This window comes from Elgaria multicarinata, chromosome 6 (genome assembly GCF_023053635.1).
Source record: "Elgaria multicarinata webbii isolate HBS135686 ecotype San Diego chromosome 6, rElgMul1.1.pri, whole genome shotgun sequence".
Lineage (NCBI taxonomy): Eukaryota > Metazoa > Chordata > Lepidosauria > Squamata > Anguidae > Elgaria > Elgaria multicarinata.
Window position 1 is genome coordinate 27445429 of NC_086176.1, and position 21044 is coordinate 27466472.

At 41.1% G+C, this 21044-nt stretch overlaps 1 protein-coding gene across 1 annotated transcript in view; it reads left to right on the forward strand.

Annotated features, from left to right (window-relative positions):
- The window catches only part of SHOC1 (shortage in chiasmata 1), a 75220-nt gene that overhangs the window by 49064 nt on the left and 5112 nt on the right, over nucleotides 1-21044 (forward strand). Inside the window, exons 18-27 of the mRNA XM_063128463.1 lie at nucleotides 395-464; nucleotides 592-776; nucleotides 1812-1929; nucleotides 2901-3012; nucleotides 4718-4839; nucleotides 6476-6569; nucleotides 8787-8918; nucleotides 10484-10633; nucleotides 12998-13952; nucleotides 18520-18627. Of these exons, the coding sequence (XP_062984533.1) occupies nucleotides 395-464; nucleotides 592-776; nucleotides 1812-1929; nucleotides 2901-3012; nucleotides 4718-4839; nucleotides 6476-6569; nucleotides 8787-8918; nucleotides 10484-10633; nucleotides 12998-13952; nucleotides 18520-18620 (2039 nt within the window). The 3' untranslated portion in view covers nucleotides 18621-18627. The remainder of the gene's footprint in view (nucleotides 1-394; nucleotides 465-591; nucleotides 777-1811; nucleotides 1930-2900; nucleotides 3013-4717; nucleotides 4840-6475; nucleotides 6570-8786; nucleotides 8919-10483; nucleotides 10634-12997; nucleotides 13953-18519; nucleotides 18628-21044) is intronic.

A 21044-nucleotide genomic window follows, 5' to 3' on the forward strand; every position in this document is an offset into this window, starting at 1 on the left:
GCTGTTAAAACCTTTCCAGTTCATCAAAAGCCATTCTGTAGGCTTCTTCCACTTATTGTAAAAATATCAGCTGGCCATTAGAAAGCAATCTGGTATACAAATGATGATCACTTAACAGCTGTGACAGCATGATATTTTAATTAACAAAGCATCATGCACAATGTAAAGTGCTAGAGGATTAATAATAATTTGGCTTACAAAATGTAAAGAATAGAACTTCTTGGCACATTTATATAAATGAAAACAATATCAGTATAATAACTATATGCTGTTATTATTTCTTTCTCATCCGGTGTAAACTTGCAAATGTTTTCCAGACTGCTGAACATTGGCTGTATGCCAGTCTTCAGAACTGCAGATGAGCCTTTAATAGTGTGTCTCTGTTTTTAAACAGGCTTGAAAATTGTATATCTGGAGTGTGAGAAAAGAGGAACTTTTCTAGAGAGCAAAAATGTAATAAATAGGTGAGCATCATCCATTATTATTGAAAAATAGACCAAGATCCTGATGTTCTTACAGAAAAAAAATGTCTGTAGGATATAATTGAAGGTACCATACTAAAACATTTTTTTCTTGATGTTTCATTTTTAGTTTGGAAATATATTCTTGTGTGGTTGTACGTAATCAGCACATTGGACCTGATTTTCCGTGGACTCGTTTTTCATTAGTGGTGGAGTATAACTATTCAGAAAATTCCTGTTGGATTGATCATTGCAAAAATCTGAGTGTTTCTTATATGACTTTCAGAACAGCTCTCCCAGAAACTGCTGGAATTGGTGTGTGAATGTTTAAAATGCAAAACCAGTGGAGGTCTTGGGCTTGCTCCATACCTAATCTATTTTTAAAAGGTTGCATATAATTGGTCCTGGCGAGAAAAGAGACAGATAAGCTTCCCTACATGAGTGATTTATTGAACGCTCGTGATTGGCCACCCACGGATGTTTGCGGGTCATTTACATGATGCCATCAACCTCCAGGATGTCTCCTGCCCCTTCCGCCTCTAATCATGCTATATATTTAAAAAACCACAGGGATAATGGAGTATTTAGAATATCACAGGATTAATTCTGCCACTAGATCTTTCATTTAACTTTATGGAACATTGGCCAGAGGAGAAATTTTCAATTACAAATCGTGTAGTCGCTGATGCTTGCCATCTAAAGAAGCCTGCAGTGCATGCAAAAAGACCCGAGGGGGGGGGAAACCTTGTTAAGAGTGTTTCCCCCCTTAAGGAAGAGATGTTCATAGCTGGACTTTCAGTTATACATCTATACAAAGGCAGAGGTGAACTACTGCTGTAATCTGATCCAGTGGTTTAAAGTAATAATTGGCGTTTAGCACTTGGATAGAAACACAAATAACAACATCCCAAAGGAAGATAATAATTACTACAGTGCATGTCTTTCTTTTTTAATAATTGGACCATTTACGTGACTAAAATTATTGTTCTTTAATGTGCTTTTTGGACAGAGCGTCTGTTGTTTCTGTGTTCTTGTTCAAGCCCTCGTATCCTAGCATTAATACTATATCATTAACATTGGGTCCAGATTTGAGCTGGATCAACTGTGTTGGTGGAAGTGGACTTCCACCCCACCCCTCTTTCCCACAACAGCTCCTCCAGCTGCCTGAAACTGCTAAACAGAGAATCAGGGGACCTTGCTGATTGTGGCAGGAGCAGGGTGGAGGAACCTTTCACAAGCAGAGCCCTTCCTTTTGTAGAAGGCAGATCTTAGATCCAGCAGGTGGTGTTTATAAATAGATAGTAGAAGTAGTATTCCATTTTGTGAAGTTTCTTTATTACTTATCTTCAGAAGAGGTTTCGCCAGATAATTTTGGATGGGTCCTTCAGAAGTTGCAAATCCCCTATGTTTTTCTGACATCTGAGGGACTTCTCAACACCCCAGAAATTCTCCAGTTACTGGAGTCCAAGTAAGTAGCAAAACCGCAAGCCAGAATAGTATTGCATTTCTCCATCAGCCACACATCTCCGCATTAATTTGGTCTGCATTTTTAAGCAACTCACCTAATTTGCACTTCACTTCCCAGACTAATATGCAGTTCGAAACATAGTTGTCCTTCAGATTCCACACTTCTCTGAATTTTGCAATACAGTTCTCAACTCAAAAATCCCATACAAAAATGCATACGTTCACAAAAGTAGTGTTACAAAATGATGATAATAATAATTATTTCTTTCTTACCCGCCTCTTCATTTTGATTGAGGCGGGGTATAAAATACATAAAATACTGATTAAAAACATAGTGTACATTGTTAAAACATCCTTAAAAAAATCCTAAAGCATCCTAAAAGCATCCTAAAATTCCACTGGATAGGCCTGCCAGAAGAGATCTTAGCATTTAAGAGCTTTCTTAAATGCTAAAAAACTGTTAAGTTGACGAATCTCCTCTGGTAGGCTATTCCACAGTCTGGGAGCAGCAGAAGAGAAGATCCTCTGGGTAATACCTATCAGCTGAGTTTTGGCTGGCTGAAGGAAATTCTTCCCAGAGGACCTGAGTTTGTGGGTTGGATTGTACGGGAGAAGGCGATCCCGCTCGGAAACTAATTGGCAGCCAGTGAAGAGATTTTAAAACTGGTGTTATGATGTGCATGTTAGGTAAAGTTGTGTGCAAAATAAATACGCATTTGTGTGTGATAATTTTTTTAAAAAAAAGTTTGCAGACTTATGTGGAAATTGGATGGAATGGACTTACGATTGAATTAATTTTAAACTGACCTGGGGCGGATATATTCCAAATCGTCCATTCCTAAATCCAGGGGGGTGGCATGAGCAAGGAAGGGTGAACATGAGAAATAATGTTGGGAACTGGGGTATGGGAAGAGCACAACTGTAATGTTTTGGTTAGGCTGGTGAAATGCTGACAAGGACTAATCCATGCAGGTACAATATTTCATTTATTGAGAGAAGCTGCTGTGACGCATTACAGTTTTTTGGGAGCACAGAGCGTTATGTTGTGATGGCTATTGATGAATGCACTGCTATTGTTATGCAGGTAAGAAACAATTAACTATGTGTGAGTTACACCAATACTAGGCCCTCCACATAAACCTTTCTCAGGCCAAGCATCACCACTTGAAAACCTGAGAGAGAGTTAAATAAAACCTTTCCCCTAGCTATGAGGGAAACAGGTTAAATATAGGATCTGTTTTTAAATGTACTGTGAGTATATTCTGGTGTGGGTGTTTGATAAGTGTGAGGCAGGTAAATAATGCCAAGCTGACACATGGTAATTGGTAGGTAACAAAATAATAATAAGTTTATTGTAATGTTAAAAGCCTCAAATGAAAATATAATGCTTCCAATCCTGCCTAATCCAAACTCCCCACACACCAACCACCTCCCCCCTTCTCTCCACAATAATCCTAAATCCCTAACAATTAATTTCCTCTCACTCCACAAACAATTCCAATCTATACTCCCAACCAAACTCAACAACCCAACACCCTAACAACAACTACCTAACTCCTCCCCTCAGTCACTCTTTATAGACTCCTTCCCACACCCTACCTATTACATCACAAACCACACCCACTCAGTTCTAACATTCCATACACACCAGACATACTAAACTAGATGTATACAAAAAACTCACTTGTGGGGTAATGCCACACTATGGAACATCTGTCCTTAAGTACACCTTACCGTTTCACATATCAGTGAAGCTTCACATTGCCCTATCCACGGAGAGGAGTCGTGTGGGTTGAAGGCTGTTTAATAAATTAACATGAGGTGATGTTGTTTATTCATTCAGTCGCTTCCGACTCTTCGTGACTTCATGGACCAGCCCACGCCAGAACTTTCTGTCGGCCGTCGCCACCCCTACCTCCCCCAAGGTCAAGTCTGTCACCTCCAGAATATCATCCATCCATCTTGCCCTTGGTCGGCCCCTCTTCCTTTTGCCTTCTGCTTTCCCTAGCATCAGCCTCTTCTCCAGGGTATCCTGTCTTCTCATTATGTGGCCAAAGTACTTCAGTTTTGCCTTTAATACCATTCCCTCAAGTGAGCAGTCTGGCTTTATTTCCTGGAGTATGGACTGGTTTGATCTTCTTGCAGTCCAAGGCACTCTCAGAATTTTCCTCCAACACCACAGTTCAAAAGCATCTATAGTTCTAACAAATCTACTTGCAAGTAGGAATTGTTCTGTGATAGATATACATTGTACAATATACAATATAGGTATACAGCTGTTTTTGTGTATTTTAATTTGCCAACTGAATTATTGTTACCCATGGTAAAGCATAAACCTTATTAATGTATTAATGAAGATTGTTGGATAAAATGTTAGCCCTACTAAATTAGAAACCACAGATAAAAAGAGGAAAAATTATGTTAACATGGAAACTGTTAACATGGAAACAATAGTATTGGTGGGTGTTGTTTGTTTTTTAACCACACCTTCTGTAGAGCTGTATGTTATACATGGGTTGATCACAGAGTTTAAGAGATTCATAATAACATTTGGAACAGTTACGACCTGCTCACTGATTTTCCTGTAATTTGACAGGCATCTATAATATAAATCTCAAAATACATCTTAGTTTAATTATTCCTATTTTATAGAAAGGAAAACTGAGCACGGAGTAGCAAATAGCGTGCCAAATTGAGAGTGAATCATACCTGTGTTCAAACCATTGCAGGTGCTAGGTACAGTCTTGTATATAAATTCAGATACTGACTCTATGCCAATTTTGTTGTAGAATGTGGAAGAACTCAATTATGAAAAGTCTTCTGATAATATTGTATTAAGACTGATGGTGCTATCACTCCAGTACAGCGCTTGTTGGATCATTTTATACTCCAGAGAAAGATTAAATTCTAAGTAAGTTCAAAAATGCTTTGGATGCTATATGTGGTTCAGGAGTTATCTATTGCCCAGCACCATACGATGTACTGTTTAAAGGTAGATGCCTCTTAAAATGCTATATCTTGTCCAGTCACTACACAAATGTTCTTCCGGCTACAAGGGAACTGGGTCCTTTCTGCTTCTATTTTCACTTACCTGGAGGGCATGCGTCCCTCTGACAGAATAGCTATCAAGTGGTGCTCTCCTGCCTTAAATGTTCTTTCCTTGGGAGGTTGGGAGGGGGTGGGGGAGAAAGGGCTGTAAGAATGCAATCCATCTGTGTAGATTTCAGATTTACTGTTATAAAGGCAAACAGTTTCCTCTTTCCAGGGTGCTTTGGGGTCTGGTGGAGAACACATTGGTTTTCCCTTTCATCTAATGTGTGGTTTGGCAAGGATGATGTGGAAAGAACTTCTGTAGAGCAATCTATGTAGGCCTACTGAGATCAATGGGACTTACTCCTGAGTAAGTTGCATTGGATTGCAGTCGAAGATATCAAATCAATGTAAAACCTATTAATGCTGTATGTAATCTGGATTACCCTTTGCCCAGCCAATATGTTCAGGTTTTTCCTCCTAAACCCTCTCCTCACCTCTCATTCTCTCTTACTGTCAACGATGTCACGCTTACTCCGGTCAAGGAAGCTCGTAGTCTTGGCTTTATATTTGACTCCTCGCTCTCCTTTACTCCTCACATCGAGGCAGTAGCTAAATCCTGTCGTTTCTTCCTGTATAATATTGCCAGGATTCGACCATTTTTGTCTGTCTCTTCTGCCAAGACTCTCGTTCACGCACTGGTTATCTCTCGGTTGGACTACTGCAACCTTCTTCTCTCTGGCCTTCCTTCGTCTCACATCAGTCCGCTGGTCTCTGTCCACCACTCTGCCGCTAAGATCATCTTCTTGGCCCGCCGCTCTGACCATGTCACTCCACTACTGAAATCTCTTCATTGGCTTCCAATTCACTCCAGAATCCAATATAAACTTCTCCTGCTGACCTTCAAAGCTCTTCACGGTCTAGCTCCTGCCTATCTCTCCTCTCTCATCTCACACTATCGCCCCGCTCGTGCTCTCCGCTCCTCTGATGCCATGCTTCTCGCCTGCCCTAGGACCTCCACTTCCCTTACTCGGCTTCGTCCTTTTTCTTCTGCTGCCCCTTACGCCTGGAACGCTCTTCCAGAACACTTGAGAACTACAAACTCAATTACTGCTTTTAAAACTCAGCTAAAAACTTTTCTTTTCCCTATAGCCTTCAAAAATTGAGTTTGTTCTGACTCTATACTGTTAGCTTCTCCCTACCCAGTGCCTGTTTACACTTCCCTGTGCCTGTTTGCATTCTCCTTCCCTCTTTATTGTTTACTACAACTTATTAGATTGTAAGCCTATGCGGCAGGGTCTTGCTATTTACTGTGTTATCTGTACAGCACCATGTACATTGATGGTGCTATATAAATAAATAATAATAATAAATAATAAGGTACAATTATAGGGCAGTAAGACGGGGGGGTGCGTAAAAGAAGTACAGAGAATACCCATAATATTCATTAGTGATTTTTTTTAAAAGATTATGAACACAGATATTGAATAAGCGTAACAAAATGCTGCTTCATTTAGGTACAGCCTAGCTGGAAAGACTCTGCATCACCTAGCCTTGATTTATGCAGCCTTGGTTCCATTTGCTCAGAAATCAGAAGACTTTGAAGTGAAGGTAGTCCAAGGCAAAAGATATTTTTTGACATTGTTAATAAAACTCCATTATCACATTAGCAAAAGATGTGGTCCTGTGATCAGACAAAAGTGATGAAATTGATTTTCAATATCTGATGCAGAGAAATCTTAAAGGATGCAGGGGATCTGATTCAGGGGAGAGCATGAAAGGATTTCTTCCGTAAGCATTTGGTTGGCTTCACCCTTCTTGCAATAGTATGGGTCTAATTTGGGGCTGCCATCTGATCTCTGGAGTGCTGGAGTTTCGACTTTTCTAAGTAGCTAATTGGCACAAAGCAAAATTGCTTTTTTCCTGTGGCTGCGACATTTCCCCCTAGGTCCAGATGTGTGCAACAACTCCCAACCAAAAATGTAGAAAGCTTGTGTGGATGCAGCACAAAGTCAGATTCATCCAAGGAGTTAATGGGGAAACCATCCTTCCTAAACCTGGTGCCTTCCAGATGTGTTGAACTGTAACTCCCATAATTTCTAGGTAGCGTGTCTGTGCTGGCTGGGGATTATAGGAGGCGCTGTTCAGCACTATCCAGTTATGGTACAGTCCAACACTGACTAGGCTCTGCCCATTATAGTTGACATGTTAATAAGTATTTCAAATAATCATTCTGACGTTTGAGCATGGGGTGGGGGGGAATTGATTGTCTGAACAGAAGTAACTAATGTTGTGTTAGCACAAGAGGGCAGCAAATTTAGGTATCACAATTCAGCAGTTTCCTGTTATTGCAAGTTTTGTACATTTTATTTTCCTTGCTGTTTGGGCTGTTTTTTTGTTTATTTGGCCTCCTCTCTTTGTTTTTTGCATCCAGTTCGCTTTTATACCTTGCTATATGACTATGATGTTGGGTGGGTTAGTGATGGTGAATAACTGTTTCTTTTCATGCCAACAACACAAATCTCAAAATTATTTGTTTATGAAGTATTCATTGTAGAAAAATTACAGGGTAGTTTGAGGTGAAGGCAACTTCTGCTTTTCCAGCTGCTTTTTAAAGTTGAAGGCTGAAATCCTAGTATTCTTATGTACCTAGGAGTAAGTTCCATTGAATTCAATGGGATCTGCTTCTGACATGCATAGGATTGACCTGTAAGATTGCTGTGTTGAAGGTCATTACCATGCAATTTTTTTTACCGCTTTTATTCCACAAAAGTGACCATCAGCTTCAGCAAAAATGACAAGTGTCTTATGATACCTTAAGATTACTGCATGACTGCTCCTTATCGGTGTGATATAATTCTGTGTAAATTTGGATGTTTATTTCTACTATCTGCAACTACATAACTACTACCTTCTAGGCGGTTGCTGTGTCAGACTGGACTTTTATGTAGAATATTGTTTACCATTTTTTATAAGTATTTTCTATCACCCTTCCCAGAGTGGTTTACAAAAAGAACAAAACAGTTAAAATGTAAATACAAAAATACTAAACTGAAAGCCCCCCCCCCCATTTTTGTGTGTGCATAAAACAGCAAGCAGGATTAAAATGTTATCTAAAATGCGTTGGTTATTATTTCTTAATAATAAAACCAGCTTTTTGAATTGGGCCAGAAATGGGCTGGGACCCAGTGCATTTGGAATAATGCAGGTGTAAGAAGATCATAACACCCAGTTCCCATGACTAATCTAGGAGTCACGGAGCTCAACTACACCAAGCAGGATACTCCACTATGAAAGTGGTATATAAAAGGCAGGAGCCACACTACTGCTTTTAATGGTATTGAAGTGTACTGACAACTGTTTGGGTATTGAAGTGTACTGACAACATATACCGCTTTCATACCACTTTCATACCGCTATATCCTGCTTGGTGTAGATGAGTCATGGGCCCCAACAGTTGTCAGTGCACTTCAGTACCACTATAAAGCAGTAGTGTAGATCCTGCAGTGCACTTCAATATTGCTATAAAACAGTAGTGTGGCTCCTGCCTTTTATACACCGCTTTCATGCCACTTTCATAGTGGAATATCCTGCTTGGTGTAGATGAGCCCACTGTCTCTACTAACATCAGTATTTGAACAGCTTTCAAAGGCAGCCCCATGTATAGCACTTTATAGTAGGCTAACTTAGAAGTTACCAGACCAGAGCATGGCCAGGATAGATTGTGAACATGCAGCATCACTTGGGCATTAAGATGCCACAAGACTCTACTTACTTACTACTTTTATATAATCTTCATTCTAAATTTATAAGGAAACAATATTTTAGGTGGCTCTTACACCAGGAGTTGAAGAGACTGCGCTCTTAGTTCGTCAGATTGCTGACCATATTCTAATGAATTCTAAAAGGCACCCTCAGGAGTGGTTGGACAAATCCTGGCTCTCTGTCTTGCCATTAGAGGTCTGTTTATCCTAATTTAATTGTTTTCCTTTTGTTTACAAGGTACGAACAAGTTCCAGTTGCATGTATTTCTTTTATTATTTGCTCAGATGACATTAGGTGTTTAGGGTTGAATCCAGACTTAGGCCTCAGCTAGACAATGGGGGTCAGAGGGAGGTGATCTCGCAATTTTATGATCGCGAGATCGTTGCCCTGGTTCACATGCGGCGCACGACATCGTGCCTGCCATTTTGTTTTTTTGTGCCCGAGGCCCGGCTCCTCGTGGTTACTCGCAAAGAGCTGGGACAAACCGCGACCCCAGGCCACACGTTCCGCGGTCTCGGGATCATCCCAAGACCAAAGAAAAAGTGGGCTAGAACTGTAGGGCGATATCCCGGGCCAAGGGAAGGATCATCCCTCCCTGCTCCCGGGATGCCCTGTACGTCATTTGGATGCACAGAGATGATCCCAGGGCAAACACCGGGATATCGCCCTATCTCGCTATGCCCTTAGTCATGCTTATAATAGACCCATTGAAATCAATTGCACTTATGTTAGTCATGTTCTACATGTCCCATTGGTTTCAACAGGCCTACTCTAAGCACGACTGAGGCTCAATCCATAATGTCTCCGGAGTCTGAATAAGCGCCACCAACTGCTATTTTATTTGGACACAGTGGGGCAAGCGTTTCCATGTTTGTCCTTCCTCGCCCTGACAAGTTCCTGCGTGTGTAGTCTTTCCACATGTGTTGTCTTCAGCAACATGGAAATTATAAGCAACTGTCACATTCATGTGCAGCTTGCCTGGAGGAGGGGGGAGGACTCCAGCCCACTACTTTATGAGACAGGCAGCAGCCCTTCCTTAAAGCAGATTGGAGCGGAAGAGTTGCAGGTTCCCCCTCTTATCAGTAGATAGAGATTTGGCTGCTGAGATGAGTTGGCTAGCAGAGATACTCTCAGAAGCTGCAGGTGGGTGAGTTGGCAGGCAGAGAGAGAGAGAGAGAGAAGGGGGTAAGTGGATTGGGTTGACAGAGGGGAAATGAGTGCATTGAGAGTTAATTGAAAAAGGAAGTGATGAGGGGGGATGATTTGTGGTGGTTTTCCAATACATGTGGGGGCATAAATTAATTTTAAAGGGATTTACTTAGGAGTGATATTGGGAAATTAATCGGCTTGCCTTCTGTGAAATGGTGGTCTGCTGGAACAGAAAACTGTGAGTTCAAAGGAGTGGTTTGGTTTTGTGCAGCTCAGGCATGGCAGCCATTTTGTGATGGTGCCCACACCACTTTCTCAAAATTGCCAAATGTGCCTATGAAGAACCCAGTTTTGGGCCATTTACCTTTAATTGCCCTATCAACAGATGTGCCTGGCAACTTGGCCTGTTGCCCACTAGGGAACATTTTCAGTCATTCCTGCCTGTATAAACTCCAGATTATTTGTCGCAGTCAGAAAATCTCATGGCAATATGTCATCTTTAAAAATTACCTGGATGTTATTACTTTTGAATTCAAAACAAAATTAAACATCGCCTGCAGGTGTTTGCCTTGAAAACATAACAAAGCTAATTCTTTTCCTTCTGCCCCCAGGCAGAGAAATACTTGCTTACATTTCCATGCATGAACCCTCTAGTGGCTCAAGTCATGTTAAAGAAAAGTTCTTCGCTGGAGTGGCTTCTGTCAGCAACATTTGACCAGCTCCAAGAACTTCTGCCTGAAGTGCCAGAAAAAGTTTTGAAGGTCAGATGTATTAGCAATTCATTTGCTTGCAACACAGACATAGTTAAAATATGGGATGGGAGGCCTTGCCCCCAAATGTCCCCATACTCACGGCTACTTTAAAGTTCTTTGTGTGTTGAGTGTGAAGATCCGAATAGAAGCTTGTAAATGCATTTGACTATATATGCTTACGAAGCACCTGCAATAGAAAACCCTGTGTCTATTTGCATTTATATGTACAAAGCAAGAATTCATGTTGTTGTTGTCGAAAGAGAAAGATGGCCTGGGATTGCATTCATTTTTTTAGAGCTTCATCCTAATCATATGTAATCGCACAGAGAGTGTCTGGTGCCAATGCAGTTGCAAAAAACACCAGTGCCATATAAATAGGACAGGCCTCTTCTACAGCTCTTGCATTTCCTTTGCAATCCCATTCCTAAAAGGTTGCTTATCAAGAGGACCACATATCAAGAATGGAGGCATACTCTGATACAGAATCTGTTTTCATATTGTTACCATAGTTTGGTTGGTACTGAAAACCACTTCAGCATGGTGAGGCCACAACTCTACTGTAATGCACAACAGTCATATTTCTTCTTATTATTATTATATTTATATCCTGCCTTTTTTCCTAAAAGGAACCTAAGGCGGTGTACATAATCCTCCTCCTCTCCATTTTATCCTCACAACAACAACAACCCTGTGAGGTAGGTTGGGCTGAGAGTCTGTGACTGGCCCAAAGTCACCCAGTGGGTTCCCATGGCCAAGTGGGGACTAAGAGCCCGGAATGTCTCTGTAACATCGTTAAGAAGGACGGCATGATGGGGCGCATCCCCACACCAGTATCAGCAACCCTGATGTCCCTGCTTATGAGACTGTCGTTACTGGATTCTAGATGTGACCATTGTGGTGTAGGCCTTCTCCATGCTCAAGTGGTTTTCCACAATGGGAATGTTAAATTGAGGCCATAGCTTTACAAGATACATTTGGGAGTCCTGCCTCCACCTTGCCCCCGCCCCTGTGTGAATGCTTTACTTCAGGGGTGGGCAACTTGAGGCCCTCGAGATGTTGTTAGCTGGCAACTCCATAATCTCTCACCATTCTCTATGCTGGGTAGGACTGATGGAAGTCGCAGTCCAAAGTATCGAGAGCCACAAGTTGCCCACCCTTGTTTTGCTTGATGATGCTATGTTGCATTTGCCAGGTTAGCTGCTGCCCAGTATAGTGCTACTGCTGCCCCATTATGAAAATCCTGATATATCACCTTTATTTATTTATTTATTTATTTATTACATTTCTATACCGCCCATTAGCCAGAGCTCTCTGGGCGGTTCACAAAAATTAAAAACATTCAAAGTATAAAACTACAGTATAAAACCATAATATAAAATACAATATAAAAGCTCAACCAGATAAAAACAGCAGCAATGCAAAATTACAAATTTAAAGCACCAAGTTAAAAATTTATTTATAGACTGTTAAAATGCTGTGAGAATAAAAATGTCTTCACCTGGCATCTAAAAGCATATAATGTAGGTGCCAAGCGAACCTCCTTAGGGAGCTCATTCCACAGCCGGGGTGCCACAGCAGAGAAGGCCCTCCTCCTGGTAGCCACCTGCCTCAATTCCTTTGGCAGGGGCTCGGGGAGAAGAACCCCTGAGGATGACCTTAGGGTCCGGGCAGGTACATATGGGAGGAGGCGTTCCTTCAGATAGCCTGACCCCAAGCCGTTTAGGGCTTTAAATGTTAATACCAGCACTTTGAATCGGGCCCAGACCTGGACTGGCAGCCAATGAAGCTGGAAAATGACTGGTGTGATGTGGTCTCGTCAGCCAGTCCCTGTTAGTAACCGTGCTGCCCTGTTTTGTACCAGTTGAAGTTTCCGGACCATTTTCAAAGGCAGCCCCACGCATAACGCATTGCAGTAATCCAAATGAGAGGTTATCAGAGCATGGATAACTGTAGCTAGGCTATCTCTGTAATTAGTACACCAGCAGTGTTCAATATACTATGAAAAGCATTTGTTTGCCAGCCCATAGGATTTTTTGGACTAAAGCATTAATTACACACACACACACACACACACACACACACACACACACACTTCTATATTCAAGAGGCATCTGGACAACCATCTGTCAGGGATGCTTTAGGGTGGATTCCTGCATTGAGCAGGGGGTTGGACTCAATGGCCTTGTAGGCCCCTTCCAACTCTGCTTTTCTATGATTCTATGATTTCCCCCTTAGCAAAACTATAGTTATCCCTCCTTGGGTGCTAGTTCCATTTTTATATGTACTGTATCTAAATTGACATATTCACTGTTACCAAAGAGTTGCATGTCTTTCTAAATTTGTATCAACTTGAATCTATTTCTTCCATTTCAGCTCTTTAGTGACATCACCTCATTGTACACCTTAAACCCTCCAACAGAGTCACAACTTCTAAAAGAAACAGTGCCACTTGAAGAAAACATGAACCCTGCCATCAGCCCCTGTTCTCAAGTTCCCAGTTCTAAAGTGTTGTTATCCAGCTTTCAAGGACATAGTCCCTTGACTGAGTATTCAGGTTGCTTTCATGAAGTACAGAAAAGCAAAAGCCATTCCCCACCTTACTGCCAAAATGAGTCTTGCACTCCTATGAAATCAGCTGCAAGGCACAATTTTATGGCACTGTCAGTATCAGGCAAAGGAGATGTTTGTTCCTTTCAGGATAATATAGGGGGGGAGAGGCAACAGTACCTCCCATTTCTGAAAACAATGGAAACAGAAAGAAGAGTAGGTTCATCACGCCTATCACCAAACAATCTTGGCAGACTTACCCATATTAACTTTCAAGCCACCATGCCATATTTGGGGTACAACCAAGGCAACACTAATACTAACCTTGTAAATGGCCCACAAAACAGAATGCGCCTTCCGAAAGAAGCAGAGGTCCCAGTCTTGTTAAAGAACTGTACCGATCAAGATGTTGAAAATGTATATGGCATGAAAACGCAGCCTCTTGTGAAGCAACATAACTCTACTCAGGATTTTCAACATTCTTGGTACCCTGACTCTGATAGAGAAGATGTCCCATTCCAGCAGAGCTCTGACAGTTTTCTAGGAGAATTTGGAGGGACAGCACGTAGCAGTCCAGAATGTCGGTTTGAGGAGAGGTTTTGGGATGGCCATCCATTCATGCAAGCCATGTATTCCTCTCCCCATGATCCAAGTTTCTATAAAACAACATCCAACCTAGATAGGTTCTTTAACCTGGACGTTCAAACGACTGCAGAATATACAGGAAAGAAAAAAACCAATGTATTAACATGTAATCAAAGAGAACGAGATGTTTCAGCAGGTATAGTAAAAGAAAAAGAAAAGCGCAGCTACATTTATTTATTTATTTATTTATTTATTTATTTACGTTTCTATACTGCTCCCTATCCAAGGATTTCAGAGCAGTGAACAAATAAGGTAAAAGAATAAAAACAGAATAAAAATACATTCAATTACATTTTTAAAAGAAACGAAGTACAAATAAAACCGTGGCTCATCATTAAGAGAAGTCTTCCTGCAACAACGTTTTCAAGAGGCACTGAAAGGAATACGAAGTTGGCGCCTGCCTGACCTCCAGAATTCTATAGAATTCTATAGAATTCTCAGAGGCAGGGAATTCTATAGGAAGAGGGCCACCACACTGAAGGCTCTTCTCCTAGAGCCTTCAAACGGACCATAGGTCCAAGTGGGACCACCAGGAGCATGCCCTCAGATGACCTCATATATTATTTTATATTTTCTGAAGTATAAAATAATAGTGAAAATTAGAAGAGAGTTTTTCCTTAAAGTTTTGCTCTGTTATAATTACAGAGCAGTTATTCTGTCTTTTCACTTTATCGGGATATGCTTGTATACTTTCTGTTTGGAATAATTTGCAGCTTTTATATACTTAGGGCAGTATCCAACGTTAGTCTTACACTGAGTAGACCTACTGAATGCATGAGACCTAAGTTATTCATTTCAATGGGGCTATTCTACACAGGACTAACGCTGGATACTATTCTAAGGAAAAAGTCAGAGGGCATCGGCTTTCAGATTTCGTAAGTGATTTGCTTACTTAGATATTTTCCTCCACATCTTAAATTTGTAACTCTTTGAAGCACTGACAATCTTACCTGCCATCTCAAATGACAGTATAAGAGACAAATGATTAGATGTCCGTGGACTCATTGCCATATGCCATAACAATTTATTTAAAAGGAAATCCTGCTGTTGTTCAAAATCACGCAGATATTCTTAGAACAGTGGGCAATCCATTTGTTAAATGAAGAATTTTACCCAAGTGCCATTCCTGCAGGGAACAAAAGTGGGCCCTAGTCTAGTCATAAATATTGACTGTATTAAATTCCATCATGACCATGTTGTGGCCACAGCCCTCAGTTTGCTGTGTCAGGTACTGCAAGGCTGCGTAAGGCAAGCTTGCACTGAACAGGGGAAATGTCAATTGAAATATGTTTCTCATACTGTCATACCTTAGGGAATTGAAGTGATTATAAGATACTTGCAAACAATGATGTCAACTCTTCCTCATGGGTTAGTTGAGATCGGAGTGTCTATACTGTTATGGATGACTCTTTTTTTATACTTATCTTCTAGCAAAATGTGCCTCTGTTTTCTTCTTAAAACAAAAAGGACTTGATATATTATGGCATAAGCTTTTTTGGACCAGAGTCCACTTCATCAGATGCATGAAGGGTTATCCTAAGTTGACAATATGTGTACTTGTCAGTGTAGAGAAGAGAGAGAAAAACTATGCAGTGAGGTCACATAAAATTGAAATGCAAAAATACAGACTGCAATAATAACATTAAAACTTATATATCTATGTGTAAAATAACCGCAGCGATCGTTCACTGTGGCCATTCACAAAGCTGTATTCATAATACAAATGTCCTGCCATTAGTAGGCTGATTAACACATGTGGAGGGGTAAAAAAGCCGTACTTAGCAGGATGGCTCCAGAAGGTGGTGCTTGGGGGACATTGCTCGGCCCCGTGGACTCTTCGGTATGGGGTTCCACAGGGGTCGGTCTTGTCCCCCATGCTGTTTAACATGTACATGAAACCGTTGGGTGCGGTCATCCGGAGTTTTGGAGTGCACTGTCATCAGTACGCAGATGACACGCAGCTCTACTGCTCCTTTTCAACTTCATCAGGTGTGGCTGTGGATGTGCTGAACCGGTGCTTGGCTGCGACAATGGACTGGATGAGGGCTAATAAACTGAAACTCAATCCAGACAAGACTGAGATGCTGCTAGTGGGTGGTTCCTCTGATCGGATGGGGGGTGTTCAACCGGTTCTGGATGGGGTTGCACTCCCCCTGAAGGAGCAGGTTCGTAGCTTGGGGGTTCTCCTAGAACCATCTTTATCACTTGAGGCACAGGTGGCCTCGGTGGTACGGAGTGCCTTCTACCAACTTCGGTTGGTGGCCCAGCTACGCCCCTATCTGGACAGGGATAACCTAGCTTCAGTTGTCCATACTTTGGTAACTTCCAAATTAGATTACTGCAACGCCCTCTACATGGGGCAGCCTTTGAAGACGGTCTGGAAACTGCAGCTTGTGCAAAATGCGGCGGATAGATTGATAGCTGGGAGCATATAGCACCGATTCTGGCCTGCTTGCATTGGCTGCCTATATGTTTCCGAGCCCAATTCAAGGTGCTGGTTTTAACCTATAAAGCCCTACATGGCTTGGGACCACAATACCTGATGGAACGCCTCTCCCGACATGAACCTACCCGTACACTGCGCTCAACATCTAAGGTCCTCCTCCGAGTGCCTACTCCGAGGGAAGCTCGGAGGATGGCAACAAGGGAGAGGGCCTTCTCAGTGGTTGCCCCCCGACTGTGGAATGATCTTCCCGATAAGGCTCGCCTGGCGCCAACGTTGTTATCTTTTCGGCGCCAGGTCAAGACCTTTCTCTTCTCCCAGGCATTTTAACAGCATTTTAACAGCATTTAATAACGTTAAGTATGTTTTAATGGACACCAGAATTGTTGTTTTAAATGAATACTGTTGTTGTTTTTATACTGTTTTTATGTTTTTTAAATTTTTTGTATACTTTTAATGTCTACTATTTTTAATTGTTGTAAACCGCCCAGAGAGCTTCGGCTGGGGGGCGGTATATAAATGTAATAAAATAAATAAATAAATAAAAAAATTGGGCCCGTTCAGAAGACACCTTAAACCATGGCTTTAACCACAGCGAATAAGGCTTTTTGCTTTATTCACCATGGTTAAAGCCATGGTTTAAGGTGTCTTCTGATCACAGCCTGGCTTTCTGGCTTAACCACTGTGGTTAAAGCCATGGTTTAAGGTTTTTTCTGAATGGGGACACTATCTCAATTTATGGGCATGTTAATCTTAAAATTTTTCCTGTACTTACATGCTTCCTCCATGACACCCAGTGTGGTGTAGTTGTTAGATTGTTGGACTAGGACTCAGGAGATACGGTTTCTAGTCCCTACTCAGCCATGAAGTTCACTGGGTGACTTTGGGCAGCCCAACCTACCTCACAGGGGTGTTGTGAGGATAAAATGGAGAGAAGTACCATGTAAGCCCCGTTGGGTTCCTTGCAAGAGAAAAAAAGATAGAAATGTAATAAAAATAATGTGGAGTGCAAGCAATGGGGAACCTCTGGCTCTTGGGTTGGATATGGCCTACATGAGGTCCCCATTCAGCTCCTGTCCTTATCTCTGATCAGAGATAAAGGATTTCCCTACCTTCCTACATTGCAAATAAGGCTTTTAAAAGCCCGATTACAGTGTGTGTGTGGGGGGGGGGGATTTGAAGTGTGTCACTAAATAATAGGTGTGAATAATGCTGAATATGTGCAATTGTACATGTTCCAATACATTTGGTTAAAAAAATATTTTATTTGATTTAAAAAATAGATCAGTTGATGCTGTGAAAATACCCAAAGCCATACAATTGTTGAAACTAAAGAGAGGCAGATATAATAAGTGCTTTTATTAGAGACCTCTGGGAGCCCGTGTAAGTAGCTCTGAGCTATAAAGGAAGAGTGAGCTATAACGTAAAGCTCATCATTACATGGCCTAGGATGTCAATTCATGTTTATTTATTACATTTTTATACCGCCCAATAGCCGAAGCTCTCTGGGCGGTTCACAAAAATTAAAACCATAATAAAACAACCAACATATTAAAAGCACAATTTCAAAATACAGTATAAAAAGGGAAACTAGGATAAAACTACGCAGCAAAATTGATATAAGATTAAAATACAGAGTTAGAACAGTAAAATTTAAATTTTAGTTAAAATTAAGTGTTAAAATACTGAGAGAATAAAAAGGTCTTCAGCTGGCGACGAAAGCAGTACAGTGTAGGCGCCAGGCGGACCTCTCTGGGGAGCTCATTCCACAACTGGGGTGCCACAGCGGAGAAAGCCCTCCTCCTAGTAGCCACCTGCCTCACTTCCTTTGGCAGGGGCTCACGGAGAAGGGCCCCTGTAGATGATCTTAAGGTCTAGGCAGGTACATGTTGGAGGAGGTGTTCCTTCAAATAACCTGACCCCAAACTGTTGTAACTTTGTCTCCATTTTAAACTCAGCGATATATTTTAAAATACCCCATTACTTTGGCAAGGAATTAATTTCATTTTAAGATAGCAATTAATGGCACAATCTAGCCAACATTAAGCAGTTTAATCCAGGGGGAGAGTTAAGCTGGTGCTAAACTCTCTCAAATTGAAATCAATAATATTTAAAGTGTTTAACTTTAGCTAGATCATACACTTAAATATTAAAGGATGCACATTTTTGCATAGGACTAATAAGCTAAATCTGCATAACCATGAAACGCTTACTAGATAATCACTCATTTCTATTTCTATTTTTATTTTAGATGCAACAGGTTTAGAATTCACCCAGCTACCGCAAATTAAAAAAAGACGTCTAACGTTTGAAAAGGACCCTGGGAGAAGTGATGGTCAAACACGTCTTAAATTCTTTTAAAGGAAATGCAAGTGAACCCTTTAGATATCTATTTGAATATGAGACACTTCATAAAGAGCAGTTTTAGGTTAATTTTATAATTAACCTAATTTTATAACCACTTATTTTAATACATTGTAATCTTTTTCTATAACGTGCTGTTAAGAAAAGTATTCATGCATATTTAGGCTTTTGAGGATGTTAGGAAATAACAGATACTTCTGGAGAGTGAATAGAGAATATGTGCTGTTGGATAGAATGATTATATTATATTAAATTTTTAATTATATAGCATCTGTATAATTCATTCACATCGTCAGTATAAACGGGCCTGCATTTTCAACTCTGCATACAGAATTTTGATGGTACCTCCAGGGACTCATCTCAGCGATTCTGAGAGAATCTAACAGAGCAAGGACTGAGAAGACACTGGTTGCCACGGACAATGGGCTGCCCCTGTGCTCTGTGGAGCAGTGGTTGCCCTAGCAACTGAATCAGCATCTCAGCGAGTGTAGGGTGACCATATGAAAAGGAGGACAGGGCTCCTGTATCTTTAACAGTTGCATAGAAAAGGGAATTTCAGTAGGTGTCATTTGTATGCACGCAGCACCCGGTGAAATTCCCTCTTTATCACAACAGTTAAAGCTGCAGGAGACCTGCCCTCTTAACCAGATATAAAAGAGGGCAGGGCTCCTGCAGCTTTAACTGTTGTGATGAATAGGGAATTTCACCGTGTGCTGCGTGCATACAAATGACACCTGCTGAAATTTCCTTTTCTTTACAACTGTTAAAGATACAGGAGCCCTGTCCTCCTTTTCATATGGTCACCCTAAAGTCAGCTGAATGAGGAGATAGACAGGTGGCAATGGCTTTACTGTTATGGCAATTAGCCACCTTTCCTAACCCAAGTCCTGGATTTTCTGCAAAGGAGGATCCTCCATGTCTCCCCATTTCTCTCCAGGTGCCCAGGCAGAACAAGGGAGAGAACAGGAGAGAAGGGTAGAAGCCTTGGTGATATATATACCCTTCCCCTCTAGATCTGAAGCTGAAGAAGAGAGGGAAGTCAAGTTGCAACTTGCCTGTCATGTTCTCTTTGTTACCAAGCAAAGAGATTGTCTTAGAACACGTCAAATATATCAGAAAATATTCAGACAGTTCTACAAGATTGCTCACTAACAAATACAAGTCATTAAAACAGCAGTAATTGTCACTTCCAACCGTTCAGTTTCACAATTAATTATGAATTTCAATCTTACTGGCTTGGAAGCTCTTGTCCTTTTAGGAACAGATTCCTAGAAATCAGTAAACAACCATGTGTTGTTGTTTTATGGAAAATTAATAGCTTAATCCTAAAACGTGCTGCTTTGGTACAATACAGCCTACTACTAACTTTTGCATCACCAGAATGTTGTGGGTAATGCCCAGTTGTCAGAACCCTATTTAAGTTTCTTACACTTGAGCTGCTACAAACATATTATCCCTATTAAAGGGACGTGGAACATTCTAAATGCCCAGAGTGCGGCAGTGCTTTGGTAACAACTTCTTGCACTCCTTATAGTACAATATTGTATTCAAAAGGATCACATAAAACATCCCCAATAAATGCAGGTAGCTTTTCCTTGGGAGATTCCCAGAGCTCACAGTCAGAGGCGACATATGTGGACTACAGAGCCTGCAATGGAAACTGAAAGCCATGGGGAAGCACCATAGACTTCAAATACTCCATATGTTTGGGCAGAGAGGTTAAAATGCTAAAATAATGCACCATATAGACGTGCCTTAGGGAAGCATTCTGGATTATCTTGTAGTAATTGATCTGCAGTTAGTGGAATAGTTTGCTAGATTCTGCTGCCCTTGTTTTTTCTGTTGCATAGGACTGCTTCCTAGTGGTTCAGTAAATATAGGGAGAGGGGGATAGTGGGTGGTGGGTAGGGATGGAATCCAGTATTGCTGATTTTTTAAAAGAATTCAAGGCAGAGAACGTGGTGCAGAGGCATATAGACACAACCGTAAAACAGTCTGGATTTAAAAAGAAAGCAGAAAACATTTACTACTTTTGTGGTCTGTGACCTAACAATTTTCCATTTCTACAAGTTTGGCAGTGCTCTTAAGAAAAATGTTCCAAATTGCTGTTCTCCGGAATCTGTAATTTTAAAGCAATGCATCTAGAAAATATAATCACAAGCAGCCACAGGGTGGGAAGATGTTTCTGCTTTCTTTCTGGGATATATAGTTTATCTAACATTTCCATTTCTTTTTCACCTCTATTGTGCTTGTATCACAATTGTCATCCAATCCTACATGAGGCATCTTTTATGGCGGGGGGGGGGGGGGGAACTGGTGGGAAAAACCCACCCCAGAGTTTGGCAAAAAATGGCAAACTTTTAGGAGACTTTTTAACAAGTAAAATTTCCCACTTTGACTCAGCCTCAAAACATATACTGC